The sequence below is a fragment of the Gossypium raimondii genome, chromosome 13 (genome assembly GCF_025698545.1).
Source record: "Gossypium raimondii isolate GPD5lz chromosome 13, ASM2569854v1, whole genome shotgun sequence".
NCBI lineage: Eukaryota > Viridiplantae > Streptophyta > Magnoliopsida > Malvales > Malvaceae > Gossypium > Gossypium raimondii.
Window position 1 is genome coordinate 2,842,760 of NC_068577.1, and position 21,736 is coordinate 2,864,495.

The window sequence follows — 21,736 nt, forward strand, 5'->3', positions numbered from 1 at the left end:
CAACATCAGATGTCCATTATCAAGATAGCGGCCAATGACTAACTTGTAATTTTTTATTAATTCTGTGGCTAACTTATAAATTTTTATAATTAAGTGATCAAAGTTTAGGGTCTGTTTGATAGGGGGAAAATATTTTCTGGAATTGATTTTCCCCATTTTTCAGTGTTTGATTGAAGGAAAATATTTTCCTTTTGGAAAATCAACTACAAAACACGGGAAAATGCCTTACAATTTTGGGAAATTGTCTTACCGATTCAATCTCCGTAAGACATTTTCCTAAAGCTCTCGAGCATTCTTCTCCTTCATCTAGTAAGCTCCTTCATCCATTCTTCTCCTTCCTTCATTCCTTCAAATTTCCGTTATTGAAAGCTTCATTTTGGTTCGGAATCTGAAACCGCTCTTTGATACGTTGCAATTCCATTTCCATTTTTCGACGGTTACTTCGTTTATTTTTCATTTCTTTTGGCTTTTATGCTCTGTTTATTTTTCATTCCTTTTTGGTTGCTCTGCGCTTGCCATTTCGCTTTCAAATGATGGGTAAGCTTCCTTCTTCTTTTATTCTTCGTTCGGTTGTTAATGCTGGAAGCCATCTTTCTAATTTCCACTCTTTCTTCTTCTTCTAACACCATTGCTACCCACATCGACTGCCTAAGTAAGAAACTGTCCTAAGAACAATCAGGGATTTGAAGGTGGTTGTGTGGCTAGGTTCCTTGGCAGGCTTTCTTTTGAACCTTTGAAAGAAAATCCTCTCTTTGGTCCTTCTTCTAATACGTATGTATCATGTTCCCCCTATCTTTAAATTTCACTTCTTTTTACTGTCTCTGGTTTTCTGAGATTTTGTTCAGTTTTTGTGTTTTTTTTAATGTGATGGGAAATTGGGTTGGAATTAAAGTTGAGGGTCCTTTTGCAACTTTCAATTCTAAAGAAGAGGAAAAAAATTGCTTGCAAGTTTTAGATATGGACTACGGTATCTTTTAGAAGTTGTTCATGTAGGAAGTTCTTATTTGATGATTCAACTGCAGTTCCCAATTGATCTTCTATAGGATTATCCTTGGATCATGCTAAAGGATATATCAATCTGTGATTTATTTTGATTCTATTGGAAATTTGTGTCTGATATGATTGATACTATTTAAGGTTATTATTAGATTTGTTCTTCCTTGTTCATTTAGCAGCAATAGGAATTCTCAATATGAAATGTCATGGTTTGCTTTGTCTATAGTAGGGGTGTAAAGGTGCTTGCAAACTACTTGAAGAAAGACTCGAACTCGGTCGAGCTATCAATTGAGTCAAATTTGAGCTTTGTTAAATAATGGCATGTCTGGAAATCATGGACTGGGTAATGAAGTTAGTTGCTTTGTTAATTTAAGGATTAATGGTTTTATAGGAACTTAAGTTAGTTGCTTTGTTAATTTGGGTAATGAACTTTGTCTGGAAATCAAGGACTGGTTAATGAAGTTAGTTGATTTGTAGCTTTATTTTGTTTTTGTATGGTCTAATGTAAATCCTAATGTTTCGATAGTAATCGGGTAGAAGTTCGGTTTTGGCTATTGTCATTCAAGATGTAAATGATGTCGAACATTTTATATCCTTATGGCTTAGCAACCCTTTTTTTATAATGCCATGTAAATGCGTTGATAATCGCGAGTTGTTTAATTTTATGTTGTTCTTTCTCCTCCTCCTTCAGATTGGAAAAATTGGGAGCCTTAAAATGGGACAAGGTAGTGCATGGCAATCAAGCGTGGAGGCTTATCACTTGCATCTGGCTGCAAGCTGGTGTTATTCATCCGCTTGCAAACATGTTGAGCTTGATCTTCATTGGAATTCGCCTTGAACAACAATTTGGATTCAAGATCGTTATCTTCCTTTTTGCAGTTGTATAATATTTCTAGAATATGTAACATTTATAAGCATTTTGTCAATCTTTGGTTGGTTTTTTAATTGACATATGTTCTTTAATTGACAACAATTTGGATTCAGTACGTTATCTGTTCCTTTGCATTTTTGTGTGCTGAGATCAATATTTACTTTCTCTGAGGTCGTATCTATAATCTAACTTTGTCTCTTTGGACATTAAAGGATGAAAGTTTAATTATTAGAGATACAATATCTCTAGTTTCCGCATTAAATCGTTCAATCGGCATACAACCATGACTTGTGCCGATACAAGTGCCTTGAAATTGTTCATTGGGGCATTCATCTACTTGTATTCACGAAGCGACTTGTTGAAAATAAGTGTGCAAGGGCCCCAAAACATGTCCTAACACCTAAAATCAATCCAAAACCATTACCAATCATTCCCTAATATTTCTAAACATTATAAAACATAAAACACCATCAAATCAACATATATTCCAAATAAAGCTCAACCAAGTTCACAGAGCTAACAAAATATTCAAGATGCGATGAGATTAGTTAAGATAGTAACTTCGCTTTAAGTCGAGCCTTTACCTACGCGTTGAAAAAATAATATGTTAAGCTTGTAAAAACTTAGTAAATAGTCAAGAATTAAGCTTTCCTTTGCAAGTAATCAATATTAAACATATAAATACCTTGTTTATGATATATTAAAATGGAATTAAGTAGACATTAAGCATTAAGATTCTCAAAACTATTTATTATATGTTACTAATCAATTCACTAATAAATTTCACTTACCATTTCATTTTAGCCCAAATATAGATTTAATAGGACATAAGGATATGTGGATAGAACACTGAATCACTAGAACAAATGTAAAAATAACTTTTCCGGAAAATATTTTCAGGAAATCTGTCAAATAACAGAAAATATTTTACAGGCAATCAAACGGACCTTAAACTTTCACTAAAAACGTTTGCTCGTTTCTCGCTTCCCCATACAACGTCAAAGAAACGGAAATCAGTTTCTGGGAGAGTCGGAGTCCAAAGTTTAACAACGGAGAGTCCTTTGAGGTCAGCCCATTTTTCTACTTCAAAATTTTAATCTTTTAATGCATTTATTACAAATATTTAATCTTCATGCATTCAATCATTATTAAAAAAAAAATTAATAGTAGACTCTTTACTTTCAATGATATATGCTGTGTAAATCTAGGGTTTTGGTTGTTCTGGTTTTGGAAAGCTTTTTTTTTTTATTATGAATGCTAAGTTGTTGTTTGGTTGGTCAGAAAGCTGAGGTGGAAGTTTGGTGATGGGTGATTGATTTTTTGTCCAGTAATTGATGGGATTTTTTTCTTTTTATATCTGTTCCTAGATTCTGGGCATAAAAGCAATATTTTTCCTTGTTTCTTGAACAAACATAATCTTAGGGTTTTCTCTACATTGTATTCATTGATTGAGAATTACTAGCTACATTTTTGTTTTTCATTGCTCATGGTGTTAAGTGGTGATATCTGATGATTTACTGCTAGTAGTGCTTAAATTGATGGAGTGTTTAACCATAGTTTATGAGTGTTTATTTACAACAAACCTAATGAATCTTTGTGCTTAAGTTGACTGGGTTCTTCTCTTATGATGTAGGAATTGAAGCTAATACTGAATGGAGGGTATTGGAGGTGATAGGGCACCAGTGGCCTCACCTTTGCCTCAATGGGGGCATGATACTTGGAGGATGTATCAGTATTATCTAGATAAGACTACTCCTCATACAACTTATAGATGGATGGGAACCCTTGTTATAGCAGCTATATATTGTTTACGAGTCTATTCTGTTCAAGGTTTTTACATAGTCTCATATGGCCTTGGGATCTACCTTTTGAATTTGCTTATCGGGTTTTTGTCTCCTCTGGTTGATCCAGAACTTGAAATTTCTGATGGGCCTCTACTGCCAACAAAAGGATCAGATGAATTCAAGCCGTTTATTCGTAGGCTACCTGAGTTTAAGTTCTGGTAATTGAAGCTTTATATATTGCTTCTCGTCTATAATGATGCTTTACAGGCATTTTATTGGTGGCATTGTTCTGTTATGTTTTCTATGCTGAAATCTTTGTGATATGTTTATAAGGGACACACCTTACCTATTTAGGCCAAGTTAAAGGCATTGCCTGATTGTTCATATTGATGGAAACATACCCTTTGTCGTTTACCAAAATGGAGAAGATGTGGAAACATGTGATACCTGACTTGATATTGCAGTCTTTTATACCTATTCAATGCCTGACTTAAAGATGTGGAAAATGCGTAAAAGCGTTAGCTCTCATCTGTCAAATCCAGTAGTCATTACCTTCTCATGCATTTTACTGCTTATTTAGAATGTAGAATTTTTTACTTCTTTTTCCAAGGAAGTACAGTTTAGAAATGTATTTTCCATTCATAGCATAGAAATGCCGGTCATTATTTATCGTAGTCAGTCATATTTCTTCATCCATTTGGGAATTTGTTTTCTTGCTTGAGGTCTATGTGAAATTGTGCTTAATGAATGGGCATTTTGAGTATGTGTGTAATACCTCTGTTTTATAATTTTTGCAGGTACTCCATGACAAAGGCTTTCTACATAGCATTTGTTATGACTTTCTTTTCCTTATTTGATGTTCCTGTCTTTTGGCCTATACTACTTTGTTACTGGATTGTTCTTTTTGTCCTCACGATGAGGCGTCAGATTGCACATATGATCAAGTACAAGTACATCCCCTTGAACATCGGAAAGCAGGTGAGCTTCCAACGCATAAATTAGCTCCCACATTTATAATTTTAACCATATCAGTGTGCACGTTTTTCTTCTACTTTTAATCACTAGAGGCAACCTGGAAGTTCAGTCTCTGGCATCTATCTGCTTGAGAGATAATTATCTCCTTCCATATTTGACAGAAGTACACTGGTAAGAAAGCTTCTACGAGTGGCAGCAGCTTGTGTGGGGATTGAAGCTTCCTATAATGGACTTTGGTGGGAAGAAAAGGAAAAATGGACTTTGGTGGGAAGAAAAGGAAAAACAGCATCGTTACGCAGTTATTACAAACATGAGTTAAGGAAAAATGGACTTTGGTGGGAAGAAAAGGAAAAACAGCATCGTTACGCAGTTATTACAAACATGAGTTAAGTTGTCCCCTATGAAGTGCTGACATCCCAGAACACGGACATTATTGTTTCTATACACATGGTGATGAAGATTTGGTCAAACAGATTTTTGAGATTATTGGCAAGTAATTTGTACAACACGTTAATCGTTTCACTCGTGTGATCTATATTTGTAGAAGCTAATGGGGTGCAACTGCCAAACTGCAATTCATACCGACTTCCATTTCACATTTATGTGCTATTTGAATCAAGGAAGTTTACCGCCAGGCTTATTGTTTTTGTTCCTGGTATTGGTACGTGTATGTACCTATTTTTATGTGTTTTGATACAGTTTATTAATAGTATATACACACGCAAAAATGTTTTTCGTGTATATATGTAGTTTGATTTTTATTTTTTGTATTTTATGTCCGTTTTATGGTTCATATCTTTGGATTCATGGTTAGCTCCTCTAATAATGTTGTTTTCAACTTGCTTCCTCTCTTGAGAGTACAATGTCTTGAGAGTCGTCGTTAATTTCTCATTAGTTCATTTTATCCTCACACTTCAACAAATCATAAGCATGTATAATGGGATTCGTTACATAACTCTTGTTTATAATGATTAATTTTAATTTTAAATTGTATTATAAAAATATGTTAAAAAATATTGAAAATGATTTAAAATATAAGAATGCATTTCGTATCGGTAACATACAAAGATGAAGACTTTTATTACGTACAATTCCAAGAATCTCGTATAATTTTATTATTTGCCTTACTCCTCGTTGCAGGAAAGAGTCGATAAGAAAAAACAAAACAAAAAACAAAACAGTAAGACCGAAAAGAGTTAGCCATGCCCTTTGTACTTTGGCCTCAAAAAGGAATCAATTAACAAGGAGGAAGGTCCTTTGGAGGAGGCAAAATGGACTGATCGGGTCCCTTTCCATTCTCTACCACAAAAGCAGTCTTCAAACCCCACCCTGTATGCAGCTCCAAATGGCAGTGCATGAACCAAACTCCTGAAGAATGGAAAACGAATGATTTAGAACTACTACTTTCCAATATTTGAGTGTCACCAATGTTACATGTTTAGTTTGTGGTGAACCTTACCTGGATTATCTGCCCGGAACCTTATGGCGGTCCAACCGCCTGTCGGTACTCCAACCGTATTCCTTTCTGGAGGATCAACCAAGTTAAACTTAGCAGGATCTTTTGCGGGATCGAAGTTCCCGATTCCAGTCCTAACAACGAAGAAATTGTAACCATGAAGGTGGAATGGATGGGATTCAACAGTTAGAAGATTGGTATCCTGCAGTACTAACTCTACTGTTGAGTTGAATGCAATCTTGCTTAGCCTGGTACCCGAAGTGGTAGCAAGATTTGCAGTCAATGGTGCACCGGTGTAGTTGAACGGTTGAGGAGGGCGGTCGGGGAAATCCGCAGTATATACTCCCTTGATGTTGAAATAATGAGCTTGCAGAAGCCCAATATGTGGCATAACAAAGGTAATGTTGTTCAAGGATGCAGTGAGTCGTGTTCCGTTCAAGCAGGTTGGACATGGGTTAATTCCTAACCCGATAGTGTAGAAAAGACGCCTGTCAACTTTAAGAGGCACATTTGCAGGGTATAATGGAGAGTTCAGGCTCCTAAGTTTGGCATTGTAGCTCAATGCAAAGGCAGTGTCATTGGGTAATGGCAGCTTAGGAAGGATTGGGAGGATGGTGTTGGGAATGCCTTTGTACTGAAGTATAGCCGTTGCGGTTTTATTGTCTACCGTCAATGGTGCATCCATAAAAGGCCTAGCGGCCATGAAATATCTACCAGGTGCTTGGTTAGCTTGAACAAGGACATTTGTGGTCTGCCCTGGTGCAATTAAAATTGCTTGTGTGGTAAATGGTTTGGTATAAACTGCATCTATCTCGACCACTGTCATATTATGGCCTGCGACAGCAAAGAAAAGTTCGTCGTTGAGTGCAGCATTGATGATTCTCAAGAGATATGTCTTTCCTTGTTCAACCTCCATTGCAAATGTATCTGCACCAGAAAAAGGAAAGTAAAATAAGAAAGAATGCAGGGCCTGTCCTGAATCCCCTATTTACTCGCTAAGCTTACGTTTCTCGGAACATGGGAACAATGGCCCTGGCTTTCCATTAATGGTGTGAGCATCGGATGTATTTGGTGGCAACCCCAACTTGTTCCCTTGTTTCACAACTTCTTCGACATCGTTATTCCACCATTCACCTGCGTTTCGATTAACAAGAATTACATGAATTGTGCAACTAAAATGGAGCTCAGCTCGCCATTATGGATCAAATCATCCCACCTAAAACTATGTTAGTTTCTCTGTAAGGCTGAGGAAAAGGGAAAGGGGTCCCTTGCTTTGGCATGATCGCAATTGCACCATAAACAGTGGCTCTTAGCCAAAAGATATGTGCATGCCACCATAGTGTCCCTCTTTGACCTGTTACATTAAAGTCATACGTGTAACTATGCCCGTTCTGTATAGGGCATTGTGTTATATAAGCTGGTCCATCTGCCCATCCATTGCGAAGCTGTTTAAGCCCATGCCTGCCAATGCCATGAAACAAACCCAGCATTAGTAGACAACAATTTTGGAAAAAGAAATATGACAAAATGATGCATTGCTTACCAATGAATTGACATGTTATATTGTGCATAGTTTGTGACATTAATGACAACTCTATCGCCGTCTCTAGCGTATATGGTTGGCCCTGGAAACATCCCATTCACTGTAACGATAGGTTTAGCATGGCATAACCTGCTAACGTTTTTCACTTGAACCTGAAACAACATTTCAATGATCATATTCTAAAAGAAAGAAATGCAGCTAAAAAGTGAATATATACAAACAACATTGCCACTGATTTAACTAAATATGCCTACATCGAACTGGTATCTTTTCACTGCTGCATCTGCAGGAAGCGAAACCAAGGCAACCAAATAAAGCAAGAAAAGCAATATTGGCCCTGAGCTCAAAATTTTGCCCATTGCCATTTTGCGAGCTTTAATTCTTAAACTTGTGGTGAGTTATGGTTTAATGGGGGGCTTTTATAGAGCCTGGAAATTAAAGGTTAAGCTATATATGCTGTCATCAGTTTGTTAAAGGTGGTACATGAAGGCTTGTAAGCAAAATATGAGAGGGACTTGAATGGAAGATGGTAAGACTAAAACCAGATGTAATTGAATAAAATAGTTTGAAATATAAACATGAGAGCTACTTAAAACCAAACATTCTACGCCTGCATGCCTTCAGCTGGTCAGCTTTTTCGTTAAGGAAAAGTGTAGAAGATTTGCTTCACATTCCAGCCGCTGTGGGTTGTTCAATATATATGTATATTTTTTAAAGTAGTTTACACAACACCCATATCTCACCTGAAAAATATGGTGGAGGAACAAGCTTCTTATTTACTTGTTTCCATTGAATAAACATATATTGTAAACGAATATATGGTAGCCTATAATCGTTATCTTCTGTTCAATTTAAGCAACACCATAGCGAAACCTTGGGCTTTGGCTTAAATTGGTATTTATGAGAAACAACAGTGAATTTAAGTTAATTTAGTCTCTTTTTTTTCCTTACTACTAATTGCACCATCGAAATACAACATCAATGGTTATTCCCCTTCTACAAGTCATATTTCTTTAGCAGTTGAATATGATAGGGAAGTTCAAACATCTTTCAATTGGTATAAAAATTTTTAAAATAAAAATGGGCCGGGCCGGGCCCGGGCTTATGATTTTTTTCCGGACCGGGCCTGGGCAAAATCTTAGGCCCATATTTCGGGCCGGGCCCGGGCCAAAATTTTTTATGGGCCCGACCCGGCCCATGAGCACCTCTAGTTGGTACCTCCGTTAGTCAAACCATTAAATCTACTTTTTTTATAAAAAGCTTAACCCATTAAATCTATTTTATATATCATACCACAACAAAATACAAAATATTATAATGTCAAATTAAAATAACTTTACAGTTATAAAAATTTAAACATGAATTTAGATTTTAAACCAAACAAATTCCCAATCATTTATAAGAAGTTAAATTTATTTACAAATTATGCATTAAACAAATAAATTAATTTAAAAATATTTATATATGTATAAATTTATTTGGATTGTTGGTAAATGCGGAGACCATGATCTTAGGTTTTAAAGTATTTAGGGTTCAGTCTCAACATAAACAATTATCATGTGTCGATCTAATGTGATATGTGGATTTCATTTGAATTTTGTTCGATTCTTCGTTCATTTGTGCACTTGTTTGTGAACTATTCTATATTTTTTTTGATTTGTAAGATTTTTTTAAATTTCAAAAGTCGTAATCACCTCTTAGCAGTGTTAAAAAGAAGGTTAAAATAGGTCATAAGTCTATGATTCTTTATAAATTTAAAATTTAGTCTTTATAATTTTATTTTAAAATTTAGTCCCTTTACTTTTAAATTTCAAAATTCAAATCTATCATTAATATTATTAAAATTATTTTATTAATTTCAAGCTCATTACAACGTCACCTTCTTAGCTACATTACTACCATATGAGTATTCTTTTTTATTATTATTTCAAAATGTCACACTAACTAATTTTACAAAAAATTAACAATCTTAACAATTAGATCCGAATTTTAAAATCTGAAAAATAAACGGACTAAATTTTAAATTTGTGAAGAATATAGAGACCTATGACATATTTTAATAAAAAGAATACAAAAATACAAATTTAGGGTGCTTTATTTTTTATTGAGTTTATTATTTTTATTTTTAAAATGGTCAAAAAAGAAAAGCTAGCATCCAAAAGTGATATTATTATATTTTATAATATAAAAACACAAAACTCCAAATTTATTTATTTATTATTTAAACTCGGCGATTAAAGCGGCTCGTTTCCACAAAGACATGAGGGGTATTTCCGTCAAAATAGCGGAATCTTAATTAACCATTAAAAAAATAAAGACAAAAAGTATTGATTTAAGGGCAAATAACCAATAAAAGCCCATTTATTTTTAAAATTATCGAAATGGGCTAGGTCCTGAATTAATTATCGAAATAAACAATTTCTCCCAAAAACGCGTCCACATCAGTGCGTTGTCAGGAGATAAAGTAGGAAAATGCTTTCTCTGTTTTTTAGGGTTTAGGGTTTTTTGCAATTAAGATTAGGGTTGGGAGTTTTTGGGTTTTTAGATTTTAGGATTTTAAGGGAAAAAAATTAAATGTATAAGGGTGTAGGGTTTCTTAATTAAATTAATTATAAATTATAAAAATTATAAATTATTTATAAATTATTAAATAAGTCTAACTTTATTTAAATATAGTTAAATATTAATTACAATTATTATATTTTTTCTCGAATTTTAAATTTAAACTTCTACAGTTTAAAATATATATTAAATATTAAAATATTAAAATTTATGTTAAATTCCATTAAATAAATTTATTAATACTTATTTATAAATCATTCTCTAACAATCAATAAAAATTTACCCATGATCTTAAGACCTTAAGAAATTATTATCCCTAAAATATTCTATTATTAATATGATTGTATTATATTAAATTTCATTTTTGCATATTATATTATATTAATATTTTTAATTTATTATAAATTTAAAATTACAGCAAAAGATAAATTTAATATATATATATAAACTTTTAACTCTTTTTTGTTTTTCATAAAAACTCTTTTCTATTTTAAAATTTGAAAATACAAAAATTCATTATATATTTTATTTTTAATTTATTATTAAAAAATTCTTTTAATAAATTTAATTTTTACTAAAACATTTAATTTTATTATTTTATTTTTTAGAAGAGTTTAAAATATACAACGAATAACAACTACCTTTATTAGATTTTTCCTTAAAACCTAAATACTAAAACCTAATCTAATTTTTTAAATTTTATAATTAATTTACTCAAGTAACCCTAAATCCTAATTTATTTGATTTTTCCTTAAAACCCTAAACACTAAACGCTAATCTAATTTTTTAAAATTTATAATTAATTTACTCAAGTAATCCTAAACCCTAATTTATTTAATTTTTTCCTTAAAAATCATAAACGCTAAACCCTAATCTAGTTTTTTAAAACTTATAGTTAATTTAATTAAGAAATCCTAAACCCTGATTTGTTTAATTTTTCCCTTAAAACCCTAAAATCTAAAATGTTAAAAACTCCAAAATCCTAAACCCTAAAAAACGAGAAAAATGCTTTTTCAAGGAAGCGCTTTGTCCACGTGGACACAAAGCGCGCCCTCAAGGAAGCGTTTTCTGTCCATGTGGACAAAGCGCTTCTTTGAGGAAGCGTTTTCCTGCTTTATCCCCTGACAACGCGCTGACGTGGACGCGTTTTTTAGGAAAAGGGTCCATTTCGGTAATTAATTCAGGACCTGTCCCATTTTGGTAATTTTAAAAATAAAGGGGCTTTTATTGGTTATTGTCCCTATAATTTTTAGACCAAAGGCTTATCTACGTAATCTCCACCGTATACGGCTCTCAACGAATCCTTAATAGGTAAAACCAACCAGACCAGATCACGGCAGCCCCCTTGAAACAAAAATAGGTCCCTATTCCAAGGAGGGAAAGCTTAAAACAAAAAAGCATAAATACAGGCGCCCCCCTTGAACACAAAAAAGCACAAAAAGCACGGCCACCATAAAATAAGAAAATTAAGAGGCAGGATTTGAAAACCCTTTCTCTTTAAAATATAGAGAAAAGAGGGACCAAAGTGAAAGAAAATCGAAATATAGATTTGATTTTCAATCTGCATTTTCAGGTGTTTTTTTCTTCATTTTTTCAGTTTTTTTTTTCTGGTTGATTTAGTTGTTTTTTTGCGTACTTTTCATTGTTAGATTTAGTTTGAAATAGATTGAATCTATTTTGAATTTTTTGTAAAGAAAATCAAAATATACCTTTGATTTTTAATCTGCATTTTCAGTTACGTTTTTTTTTTCATTTTTTTCGGTTGATTTCGCTTTTTTTTTTTTTGCTTACTTTTCATTTTGTTTTTTATTGTTACATTAAGTTGAAACAGATTGATTTTAATTTTTTTTGAAGATTTCTTGCGTTTCGAAGCTCAGATTTGGATTTCTTTCGACGATTATTTATCTCTTTGAGTTTGGATACGCTGAACATCTCATTTGCCGGATTTAATCTGTTTTTTATCTGTAGCTATCAATTGCTGGTACTTTCAAGCAGTAGATCTTTTGTTTTGATAAGAAACGCAGCTATCAATGGCTGTGTTTTCGAGCTCCAACTTTGAAGCAGTATTTTCTTTCGAGCGATCTCAGTTTCTTTCCCGGCCACCATCATCTCTCTCACTCCGCTTCTTCTCTGTATCTATCGCCGCCGATAACCGCAACCGCAACCATCGCCTCCGGCACTCTTCTTCTTCTTCGAAACTCTACAATCCCACCTTCGCTTGCCGCGCCTCATGTGACTCTCACGAGACTGACTCCTCTCACAGGTTTGTTATTAAAACAAAAGAATACAAAATTTGAGTCTTTTTTGTTATTGTGAATTATTTACGTTCAAATGGTTTTTTTTTCTTTCTTTTTTGTAGGAAGGATGATGATTCTTCAGTTCATGGTCTATCCAAAAAGATAGTTGGTGTATTAGGAGGAGGGCAATTGGGTCGTATGTTATGCCAAGCAGCTTCCAAGATGGCCATTAAAGTTATGGTTTTGGACCCTTCAGAGAATTGCCCGGCTAGTGCCCTTGCTTATGATCACATGGTTGGGAGCTTTGATGACAGTGCTACTGTTGAAGAATTTGCTAAAAGGTCCAATTTTGATACTTAATTTATTTCCTTTCTTTGTTTTAACTGAAGTATTCATGCTCATTGTATGTTTTTTGGTAGTTAGATGTGGAGTTTTGACGGTTGAAACTGAACATGTGGATGTTGCCACTCTAGAGAAGCTTGAACAACAAGGAATTGATTGTGAACCTAAAGCTTCTACCATTCGAATTATCCAAGTAAATTCCCTAGGCTTGTTTACTTGCGAGCGGTACTAATGTCTGTAATAAATTGCATCAGTTTCCTTTTACTGTTGATACCTGAATGGATGTTAAGCATAATGTACTTTTTACGGCGAGTTATCAAGCTGGATTTACTATTTTACAGGATAAATATCTCCAGAAAGTTCATTTTTCTCGATATGGCATTCCACTTCCTGAGTTTATGGAGGTTTGCTTTCTGTTTTTTATTTTATAGGGGTTTATTCTATTGTATTGAAATTCTTTAAAACTTATATTGATATATTGGTCTCTCTATATTAATAAAAGCAGATTAATAATCTAGAAGAAACCAAGAGAGCAGGCGAACTATATGGCTATCCTCTTATGATTAAGAGCAAGAGGTTAGCTTATGATGGGCGAGGAAATGCTGTTGCAAAGAGTGAAGGAGAGCTTTCTTCGGCCATAGATGGTAAGGGAGATGCTATTAGAAAGGAGATTTTTGTAGCATTTCATCATTTTCTTAATTCATAATGACTTACCTTAATTTTTTAAGGCATAGGATTTCTCTAAATATTTGTCAAAGACTAAAATGTTGGTTGTGGGTATCATTCCAAATCTACAATTTGTATCTACAATTTGTATAAGTCTTTACTATATCAATACTTACAGAAGAACATGTCTAATTTGATGTAGATGTTCATATGGTGATTGTCACTTGGGACTGGAGAAGTTGTCTTGTATTCTTTCCTTTTCTTTATTAGTATCTAATTTTGCCTATGACTAGTTCCTTGTTCTTCTTGACTTTGAAATTTCTCATAAACTCCATTTTTGTAACTTAGATACTGAACATTTACTTTTCCAGTTTAAAGAATTTTCATTTTTATTGCAGTTCTTGGTGGATTTGGTCATGGCCTGTACGTTGAGAAATGGGCTCCTTTCATAAAGGTGAATGTCTAGAATGTACTGTTGACATTTTTACTATGCATTTATTTCCTCTTTATTTATTTTGTACTTGATAACTTTATGCTCACTGTATTGATGGGGTATTTTTCGAGCTGCCTCGTCATGATACAAATAATTACTATTTGTTTATAGACATACTTTTGAATTGTACTGACGTTGCTTTTAGGAGTTGGCTGTCATCGTGGCAAGAGGAAGAGATAACTCTATCCTGTGCTATCCAGTTGTTGAAACTATTCACAAGTAAGACATTCACGTTCCTTACTAGAATTCCATTTATTGTAAATTAGAATTATGTGATAATATTTACATATGACTTGCGAGGAGCTCTGTAAATCTACTATGATTGTAAATTTGGGGGCTCTTATAGGGAAAACATATGTCACATGGTTAAGGCACCTGTTGACGTGCCATGGAGGATCAGAAAACTTGCAAATGATGTTGCATATAAAGCTATAAGTTCATTAGAAGGTGCTGGTGTCTTTGCAGTGGAGTTGTTTTTGACGAGGGATGGTCAGGTGTACATCTGCCATCTTTATGAGTTTTTTATTCCACTCCTAGATGACCAGCAATAATTCAGCAATTTTGCCTTTGACTGACCTATTCTTTGTTTCTATTAGATTCTACTAAATGAAGTAGCTCCAAGACCTCATAATAGTGGTCATCACACTATTGAGTCCTGCTATACATCACAGTTTGAACAGCATTTGCGGGCTGTTGTTGGTCTTCCTCTCGGTGATCCATCCATGAAAACTCCAGCTGCTATCATGTACAATCTACTGGGTGAGGATGAAGTAGGTTCCTTCTCTTCCTTTTCCATAACTTCCACACCTTTCTGCTTTTATGCTTCTTATCATAAGCTAAAATAACTTTATACATGAGTATAATTTACTGAAATTTTCTGTTTTCCTTGTGCTTGTGGGCAGTGAATTAGATTGTTAGATTTGAGTTACACTAAAAATTATATGGTTTCAGGGGGAGCCAGGTTTCAAAGTGGCTCATCAACTTATAGCAAGGGCACTGGAGATTCCAGGAGCTACTGCTCATTGGTATGATAAGACAGGTTAGGTCTGCTTTAAGTTTCCTCAGGCTTATCCATCTCGCTGTCCTATTTTTTTTTTCTCTCATACACATGTTCTTATTAATTGGCTGTCATGATGTTTTTACCAGAAATGCGAAGGCAAAGGAAGATGGGTCATGTAACTCTTGTTGGCCCTTCTGTTGGTGTTTTAGAAGCACGGCTGAAATCAATGCTGAGGGAAGAAGGTTATGAAAATCTGAATGAAGGTCAGTTGACCTAGAGTTGATGCTTGAACTTCAATTTTGTTGTCAGTTTGTTTTTTGTTGCAAATTTATTTAAAGGTTGAATTAGAAGTATGCGGACATAGCTGAAATTGAACCACGTGAAGAATCGAAACTACCGTTGGTTGGCTTTACTGACATTTTGGATCCTTTTTGTTGCTAAATGCAGCTGCACCACGTGTTGGGATTGTAATGGGTTCGGATTCAGATCTTCCAGTTATGAAGGATGCAGCTAGAATCTTAAATATGTTTGGTGTGTCTACTGAGGTAGCATTTCTTTTAGCTTTAGAATTTTTGTTTACAAATGATGCAAATCCACTTTGACTCCATTGATTAATTTATTTGCAGGTTCGGATAGTCTCAGCACACCGGACCCCTGAACTGATGTACTCTTATGCCTCCTCTGCTAGGGAGCGAGGCATTCAGGTTATCATTGCTGGGGCTGGTGGTGCAGCTCACTTACCAGGCTAGTTATATATACAATTATTGTTTAACATCATTCTCCAACATGCATTAGCTATGTTAGTGACACTGATGAGGCCTGTTTTGAATTATAGGTATGGTAGCTTCACTTACACCTTTACCTGTTATCGGTGTCCCTGTCCGTGCCTCTACATTGGACGGAATCGATTCACTCTTGTCAATCGTGCAGGTAAGACTTGAACTTGTACATGACATTGCATTCCCAAATGCTCGATGTTTATACTTATTTTAATGATGCAGATGCCAAGGGGTGTTCCTGTTGCAACGGTTGCAGTAAACAACGCTACAAACGCAGGATTGCTGGCAGTAAGGATGTTGGGAGTTGGTGATGCTGATCTATTGGCGAGGTAAGTTCCCATCTCTCTTTATATAAATAAAAGATGGATGCGTTTGAAATTGAAACGTTGTGAATTCTAGTTTTGATTCGTGTTTTGTGTCGCACTTATCCTTAGAATGAATCAGTATCAAGAAGACACAAGGGACTATGTCTTGACAAAAGCTGAGAAGCTACGGAAGGATGGTTGGGAAGCTTATTTAAATCAGTAAGAGTAACGGCTTACTAGAAGGATGGTTGTGTTTTCCAATATGGCTTCGCTTAAAGTTACAGTTACATTCCTTTTCTGCATTATTTTGTTATTCGCCTACCAACATTTTTCCGCCATAAGGCCTCTCCCTCATGTTGAAGATCACCTGTTTGCTGTGATTTTCAATAAAAATCTTATAATTCAAGTGCTTCAAAGGGGTATGGTGCCACCGTCTGGTGAAAACCCTTGCACTAATATACCTCGACGTAGCGGCGGTGGCACCTACACAAGTAATTTATTTCTTGTAAATTGGTTTTTTTTTTTTCCGGGGAAGAACCCATGGGAAATTATTGTAGGATTCAATTAGTTGATAATTCTTTTTATTTATTTTACTATTATTCCAATGTTAGTATGACAGGATTACGTTTTATCTTAATTTCTTTATTCAAATATAAATAGAAATTACAATTTAAATTCATTCATATTAAAATATTTTCACAATTACTAGTAAGTTTATAGTTAATTATGAATAGTTATAATTTTATCATTCAATTATTTGAAATTCATCATTTAAGTTATCTCTTTGTTAGCTTTCTATCATTACTTTGTTATTCCTCTTAATCAATTATCAATAAATTTTTTTAATTGGGTCATCTAATTATGAAAATTTACAAAATAATTATTAATGTTATCGATTTGGTCATTCATCTATTAACTTCCTAAAGGGCTGATGGCATGGCACATTAACTTACAAGCTTTCAACTATTACTAAAATATACTTTTAAAATTTCTTTAATAAATCCAAAACAAGTCTAAAAAATTCTTAAAAATTTAAAAATTATCGCCTACTGAAAAGAAGGAAATGGCCGTGTGAAGTCATTAGTCATGGACCCAGCATTTTCAAAAGAAAAAAAACTGGTTAGAATTTTATGAAATTTTAAAATTTTAAATTAATTTGCACATAATTATAATTTTAAAAATATTTTTATAATTTCAAAGAAAAATATAAAATTTCATTTTAGAATTTTGATAAATTTAGATTTTTTGGATTTACGTTAAAAATATTCTAAAAATATTAAATTGATATTTTAGTTACATATCATGAATCAAATTAGATATTAAACCTATGAGTTAATATGACATGTTATCATTCCGTTAATAATAATTTTGTAACTTTCATAGTCGGCTTATCAAAACAAAAACTTACTAATAATCGGGGAACTTAACATTATAGCTTACCTAAACATATTTGAGGAATAATAACCTAATGACCCACGCTGACATCCGTTAGCAAGTTAACTGAGGGATGACTTAAATGATCAATTTTGAATATTGAATGATTAAATTATAATTTTCATAATTAAATGATCAAAATTTAAATTTACTAATAGTTAGTGACCTTGAGTGAAATTTACCTAAATCTTTTAGATAATTACATTTATTTTTTTAAAATTAAGATTTTTTTTAACTTCATGAATTATTTATTTTATTATTTTCCACACATAATTATTTTATTGGGTTATCTAAGTACTAAATTACATTCCATTAAAAATATTTCACGTATGAAATTCCACATCATCGTGTTAACTTTGTTAACGAAACTTTTACCAAATTTGTTAAAAAAGCAATTTGAAAAAAAAAGATTGATGGCCAAAAAGACTAAAAATTACAATTAGGACCATTTTAACAAAACATGTAAATATTAGTAACTAAATTTATCATTAAACATTATATATATGGTTGTTATTAAAATGGGTTAAAATTAATCCACACTTATATTAACTATGTGTTCAATAAATCTACACTATATTTAAGCTATTAAGTTATTTTATATTTTATATAAAATTAATAAATGCATTGCCAAATATAGGAGAATGTGGGTTTAAGTGCGCTGAAACGTATAATTCTCCTACACATTGTGTCAAAAAAAAGTAGATACGATCAGAACCTATAATGAGATTGTTAAAAAATATTATTTAATTTTTGTATAATTTAAAAATATATATTTATCACGTGAGGAAATTAGTTGGGTAGTTTGACCCAATCAAAAGCAACATCCATCTATGACCTACCAAATATTTTGTCAAATACTAAGTCAGTTTTCGCAGCAAATAAACGCTAATATTTGTACTTTGGACCTTTTCAAATTGCTCAAACAATGGACCTTAATTCATGCCTATTGCTTTGGACCTTTTCAAAATTTCATCCTAACTAAAATTTTTAATGTAGGAATTAAATTTTTGTAATGTTCTTAAATGTATTATAGTCAGTCTACTTTATAATAACTACCCACATTTTATTAATAACCAAATTTATTATAAAATTAATTTTTTATATTTTATTTTTACTTTATAGTAACTTTTCATTTATAACAGTAATATTTATAAAATATGAAGTACGCTCTTTACTAGGGATGATAATGAAATCGGGCAGGGATGATAGCGGCTAAATTCACCATCACCCCATAGTTGGATACACTTTGCTCCACCATACACCCTGCTCCATTGTGTATGTGTAATCTTGAATTTTACTACCACCTTCATGGATGTTGGATACATCCATCCCCACTCAACTTCGTTTCGCTTCAATTTAATTTTTGTTACTTATTTTTAATATTTTTAAAGTCAAGTAAATATTTAAACATAAAATATGATTTTTTTATAATACATTATTACTCTTTTAATAGTTATATATACAAGGATATAATTAGGGGCGAAGCTAGAAAATTTTTATAGGAGGGGTCGAAATTAAATTGTATATTTTTACGATAGTAAAAAATACAATTTCACCATTTTAATATCTATATATTTATAATTTTTAAAGGATTATATCAAAATTTTATCATTTTTAGGGGGGGCAAAATGTAATTTTACCTTTGCTAATTTAAATTTTTATAAATTTTAAAGCTAAATGAAAATTTTTCTATTTTAGGGGGGTCGGGGCCCCTGTTAGCCCCCTGGCTACGCCCTTGGATAAAATGATAATTTTATATAATGGGGTCGGGTGTGGTGGGGCAAGCAATTACCATTACTTCTCCATACCTACTATCTAAAAGAAAAAAATTCACCCTACCTCACTCCACATCCACTTTTCAAAAAAAAAAAAATCACTCCATATGGAGCGAATTTGTTATCGTGAATTATTTACGTTCAAATGTTTTTTTTTTCTTTTTTGTAGGAAAGATGATGATTCTCCAGTTCAAATTTTACATTCTTTTGTTTTCATTGGAAACATATTAAAGCAAGAAAAAGGGTAATAAATTAATTGCCAGAAGAATATAAAACCTGCGAGAGGAGTCGGTTATAAAAACTCGCTTCTCTCAAGTAATTTTCTATCAACAATGATGGAGGACCAAACATATTACGAATATAACATTGTAACACCCAATCTACAGACTGTTATAAAAAATTATAAAATAAAAATTAATTAAAATTACATAAATGAAAAAATATTAAATAATATTGAAAAATTAAAATTAACCCTTGCCATTTTCATTTGCTCAACAGAGATATGTTTATGATCGAGACGAATTAATTCCCCGGCCATTGCTAACACGATTAAATATTTTTGAAATTATAAAAAAATACTAATTTAGAAAGAAATTAAAGGAAACAATTAATTAAAGAAATCTTTGAGAAATTTAGGAAGAAATTTGAGAGCTTTTTTGCCAAATTTGGAAGAAATATTGTGTGGAAAAAATAGGAGGGGGATTTTATTTTATTTTATTTACCGTGTCCAACGGCCAAAAATTAAAATAGTCGTTGGGGAAAAAAGGGGCTAAAACGCGTCCCTGGGGGAGCGATTTTGCCGCATCAGCAAAGTGCGTCCACGTCAGCGCGTTTTGTGCTGACATGGCAAAATCGCTCCCTCAGGGATGCGATTTGCTGAAATTTCGCCCAAAAACGCTCCTACGTGGACTCGTTTTGCATTTTACGACCCTTTCCGGTAAATAATTAAAAATTTGGCCCATTTCCGCAAATAAAGTTGGAAATGAGCCTTTATTGGTAAAATGGTCAAATTTGATGCATAACGAAAATATAACTATATGAATATTATTACAAGATATAAAATTACAATTAAACTAAAATAACCAGTCTTGCATAACTAAATTAAATTTTTATTAATTAATTAGAAAAAGAAGTGAAAATATAAAATGAAACCCAAAGGAAGGACAGGTTGGGGAAGGGAAGGAAAGTGGTAGTGCCATTCTTCTTTAGAGCCAAAACTCGTTGCTTTTCTCATCAAAATTTCACGAGGAAATGATAGAAAATTAGAAAATAATAAATATTAATGCTCCTATAAACCTCAATGGTTGTGTTTTCGAGCTCCACCTCTAAACCAGTTTTTTCTTTCAAGCCATCTCAGTTTCTTTCCCGACCATCACCATCTCTCTCACTCCGCTTCATTTAGGCCCCTTTAAAATTTATAAATTTGACTATTTTACCAATAAAGGCTCATTTCTAACTTTATTTATGGAAATGAACCAATTTTTTAATTATTTACCGGAAAAGGCTGAAAAATGCAAAACGCGTCCACGTAGGAGCGTTTTTGGGTGAAATTTCAGCAAATCACGTCCCTAGGAGAGCGATTTTGCCATATCAGCACAAAACGCGCTAACGTGGATGCACTTGGCTGACGTGGCAAAATCGCTCCCATAGGGATGCGTTTTAGCCCATAATTTTTTCCCCAACGGCTATTTTAATTTTTGATCGTTGGGGGGTCCAATGGTAAAAAAAAAACTATAAAACCCCATTCCTATTTTTTCCACACAATATTTCTTCCAAATTTGGCAAAAAAGCTATCAAATTCTCCCTAAATTTCTCAAAGCTTTCTTTAATTAATTATTTCTTTTAATTCTTTTCTAAATTAATATTTTTTTTATAATTTCAAAAATATTTGATCGTGTTAGCAATGACCGAGGGAATTAATTCGTCTTGATCATAAACATATCTCCGTCGAACAAATGAAAATGGTAAGGGTTAATTTTAATTTTTGAATATTATTTAATATTTTTTCATTTATGTAATTTTAATTAATTTTTATTTTATAATTTTTTATAACAGTCTGTAGATTGGGTGTTACAATATTATATTCGTAATATGTCTAGTCCTCCATTACCGTTGATAGAAAATTACTTGAGGGAAGCGGGTTTTTGGCACGTGGCCACTATAGGCCGGGGGTGCAAGTTGGACCTTAAACTTATCAGCGCGTTAATAGAGAGGTGGAGACTCAAGACGCACACATTCCATCTTCTATGCGGAGATTGTACCATCACTTTGGGGGACGTACAGTTACAATTAATATTGCCGGTGGATGGGTCCACACTCACCGAGTCCGTTCAATCTGCTGATTGGGGAGCCATATGCTACGATCTTTTGGGGGCGATTCTAGATAATATTTACGGAGGTCAGATCGAGATGGACTGGTTACGAGACACAATCCCGGAGCCGGGGAATGATTTGACTGAAGTAGAAAGAATACGATATGATCAGGTAAATATCATTGAGATGATTGGAGGTTATCTGA

At 33.2% G+C, this 21,736-nt stretch overlaps 3 protein-coding genes across 5 annotated transcripts; 2 read left to right on the plus strand and 1 right to left on the minus strand.

Moving 5' to 3' along the window:
- The first annotated feature begins 2,711 nt into the window (after positions 1-2,711).
- On the plus strand, positions 2,712-5,439 carry LOC105782265 (protein RER1B). 2 transcript variants are annotated; one of them, XM_052626119.1, is made up of 5 exons: positions 2,712-2,933; positions 3,501-3,697; positions 3,779-3,869; positions 4,449-4,629; positions 4,788-5,439. In XM_052626119.1, exons 2-5 carry the CDS (start codon positions 3,520-3,522, stop codon positions 4,839-4,841), a joined length of 504 nt encoding a protein of 167 aa, XP_052482079.1. In that variant the 5' UTR covers positions 2,712-2,933; positions 3,501-3,519; the 3' UTR covers positions 4,842-5,439. The 2 variants fall into 2 exon arrangements, with proteins under 2 accessions (XP_052482079.1, XP_052482078.1); XM_052626118.1 differs by having other exon boundaries at positions 2,714-2,933; positions 3,501-3,869.
- Positions 5,440-5,649: 210 nt separating this feature from the next.
- LOC105782264 (laccase-11) lies at positions 5,650-7,996 on the minus strand. Its single transcript, XM_052626344.1, has 6 exons — positions 7,880-7,996; positions 7,626-7,777; positions 7,299-7,543; positions 7,088-7,216; positions 6,086-7,009; positions 5,650-5,994 (listed from the first exon to the last, which is right to left on the minus strand). The coding sequence occupies exons 1-6, from the start codon at positions 7,988-7,990 to the stop codon at positions 5,864-5,866; spliced, it is 1,692 nt and encodes a 563-aa protein (XP_052482304.1). The 5' UTR covers positions 7,991-7,996; the 3' UTR covers positions 5,650-5,863.
- A 3,491-nt stretch (positions 7,997-11,487) lies between these two features.
- LOC105782260 (phosphoribosylaminoimidazole carboxylase, chloroplastic) lies at positions 11,488-16,700 on the plus strand. Of its 2 annotated transcripts, XM_052626337.1 has the most exons (17): positions 11,488-11,760; positions 12,156-12,450; positions 12,547-12,765; positions 12,848-12,959; positions 13,108-13,170; positions 13,272-13,410; positions 13,831-13,886; positions 14,071-14,144; positions 14,272-14,419; positions 14,522-14,695; positions 14,877-14,964; positions 15,072-15,188; positions 15,373-15,470; positions 15,552-15,669; positions 15,761-15,855; positions 15,927-16,033; positions 16,139-16,700. In XM_052626337.1, exons 2-17 carry the CDS (start codon positions 12,218-12,220, stop codon positions 16,230-16,232), a joined length of 1,935 nt encoding a protein of 644 aa, XP_052482297.1. In that variant the 5' UTR covers positions 11,488-11,760; positions 12,156-12,217; the 3' UTR covers positions 16,233-16,700. The 2 variants fall into 2 exon arrangements, with proteins under 2 accessions (XP_052482297.1, XP_052482298.1); XM_052626338.1 differs by lacking the exons at positions 11,488-11,760; positions 12,156-12,450; positions 12,547-12,765; ... (3 more) ...; positions 13,831-13,886; positions 14,272-14,419.
- The last annotated feature ends 5,036 nt before the right edge of the window (positions 16,701-21,736 follow it).

Bases quoted from the DNA above. Each gene is read 5' to 3' on its own strand.
- LOC105782265 (XM_052626118.1), top strand. From the start codon at position 3,520: ATGGAGGGTATTGGAGGTGATAGGGCACCAGTGGCCTCACCTTTGCCT. The intron at 3,870-4,448 runs GTAATTGAAGCT...TAATTTTTGCAG, and splicing joins CTACCTGAGTTTAAGTTCTG to GTACTCCATGACAAAGGCTT. The intron at 4,630-4,787 runs GTGAGCTTCCAA...CATATTTGACAG, and splicing joins CCTTGAACATCGGAAAGCAG to AAGTACACTGGTAAGAAAGC.
- LOC105782264 (XM_052626344.1), bottom strand. From the start codon at position 7,990: ATGGCAATGGGCAAAATTTTGAGCTCAGGGCCAATATTGCTTTTCTTG. The intron at 7,217-7,298 runs GTGGGATGATTT...ATCGAAACGCAG, and splicing joins AGAAACTAACATAGTTTTAG to GTGAATGGTGGAATAACGAT. The intron at 5,995-6,085 runs GTAAGGTTCACC...TCCATTCTTCAG, and splicing joins GTTCCGGGCAGATAATCCAG to GAGTTTGGTTCATGCACTGC.
- LOC105782260 (XM_052626337.1), top strand. From the start codon at position 12,218: ATGGCTGTGTTTTCGAGCTCCAACTTTGAAGCAGTATTTTCTTTCGAG. The intron at 15,670-15,760 runs GCTAGTTATATA...TTTGAATTATAG, and splicing joins TGGTGCAGCTCACTTACCAG to GTATGGTAGCTTCACTTACA. The intron at 15,856-15,926 runs GTAAGACTTGAA...TTAATGATGCAG, and splicing joins CACTCTTGTCAATCGTGCAG to ATGCCAAGGGGTGTTCCTGT.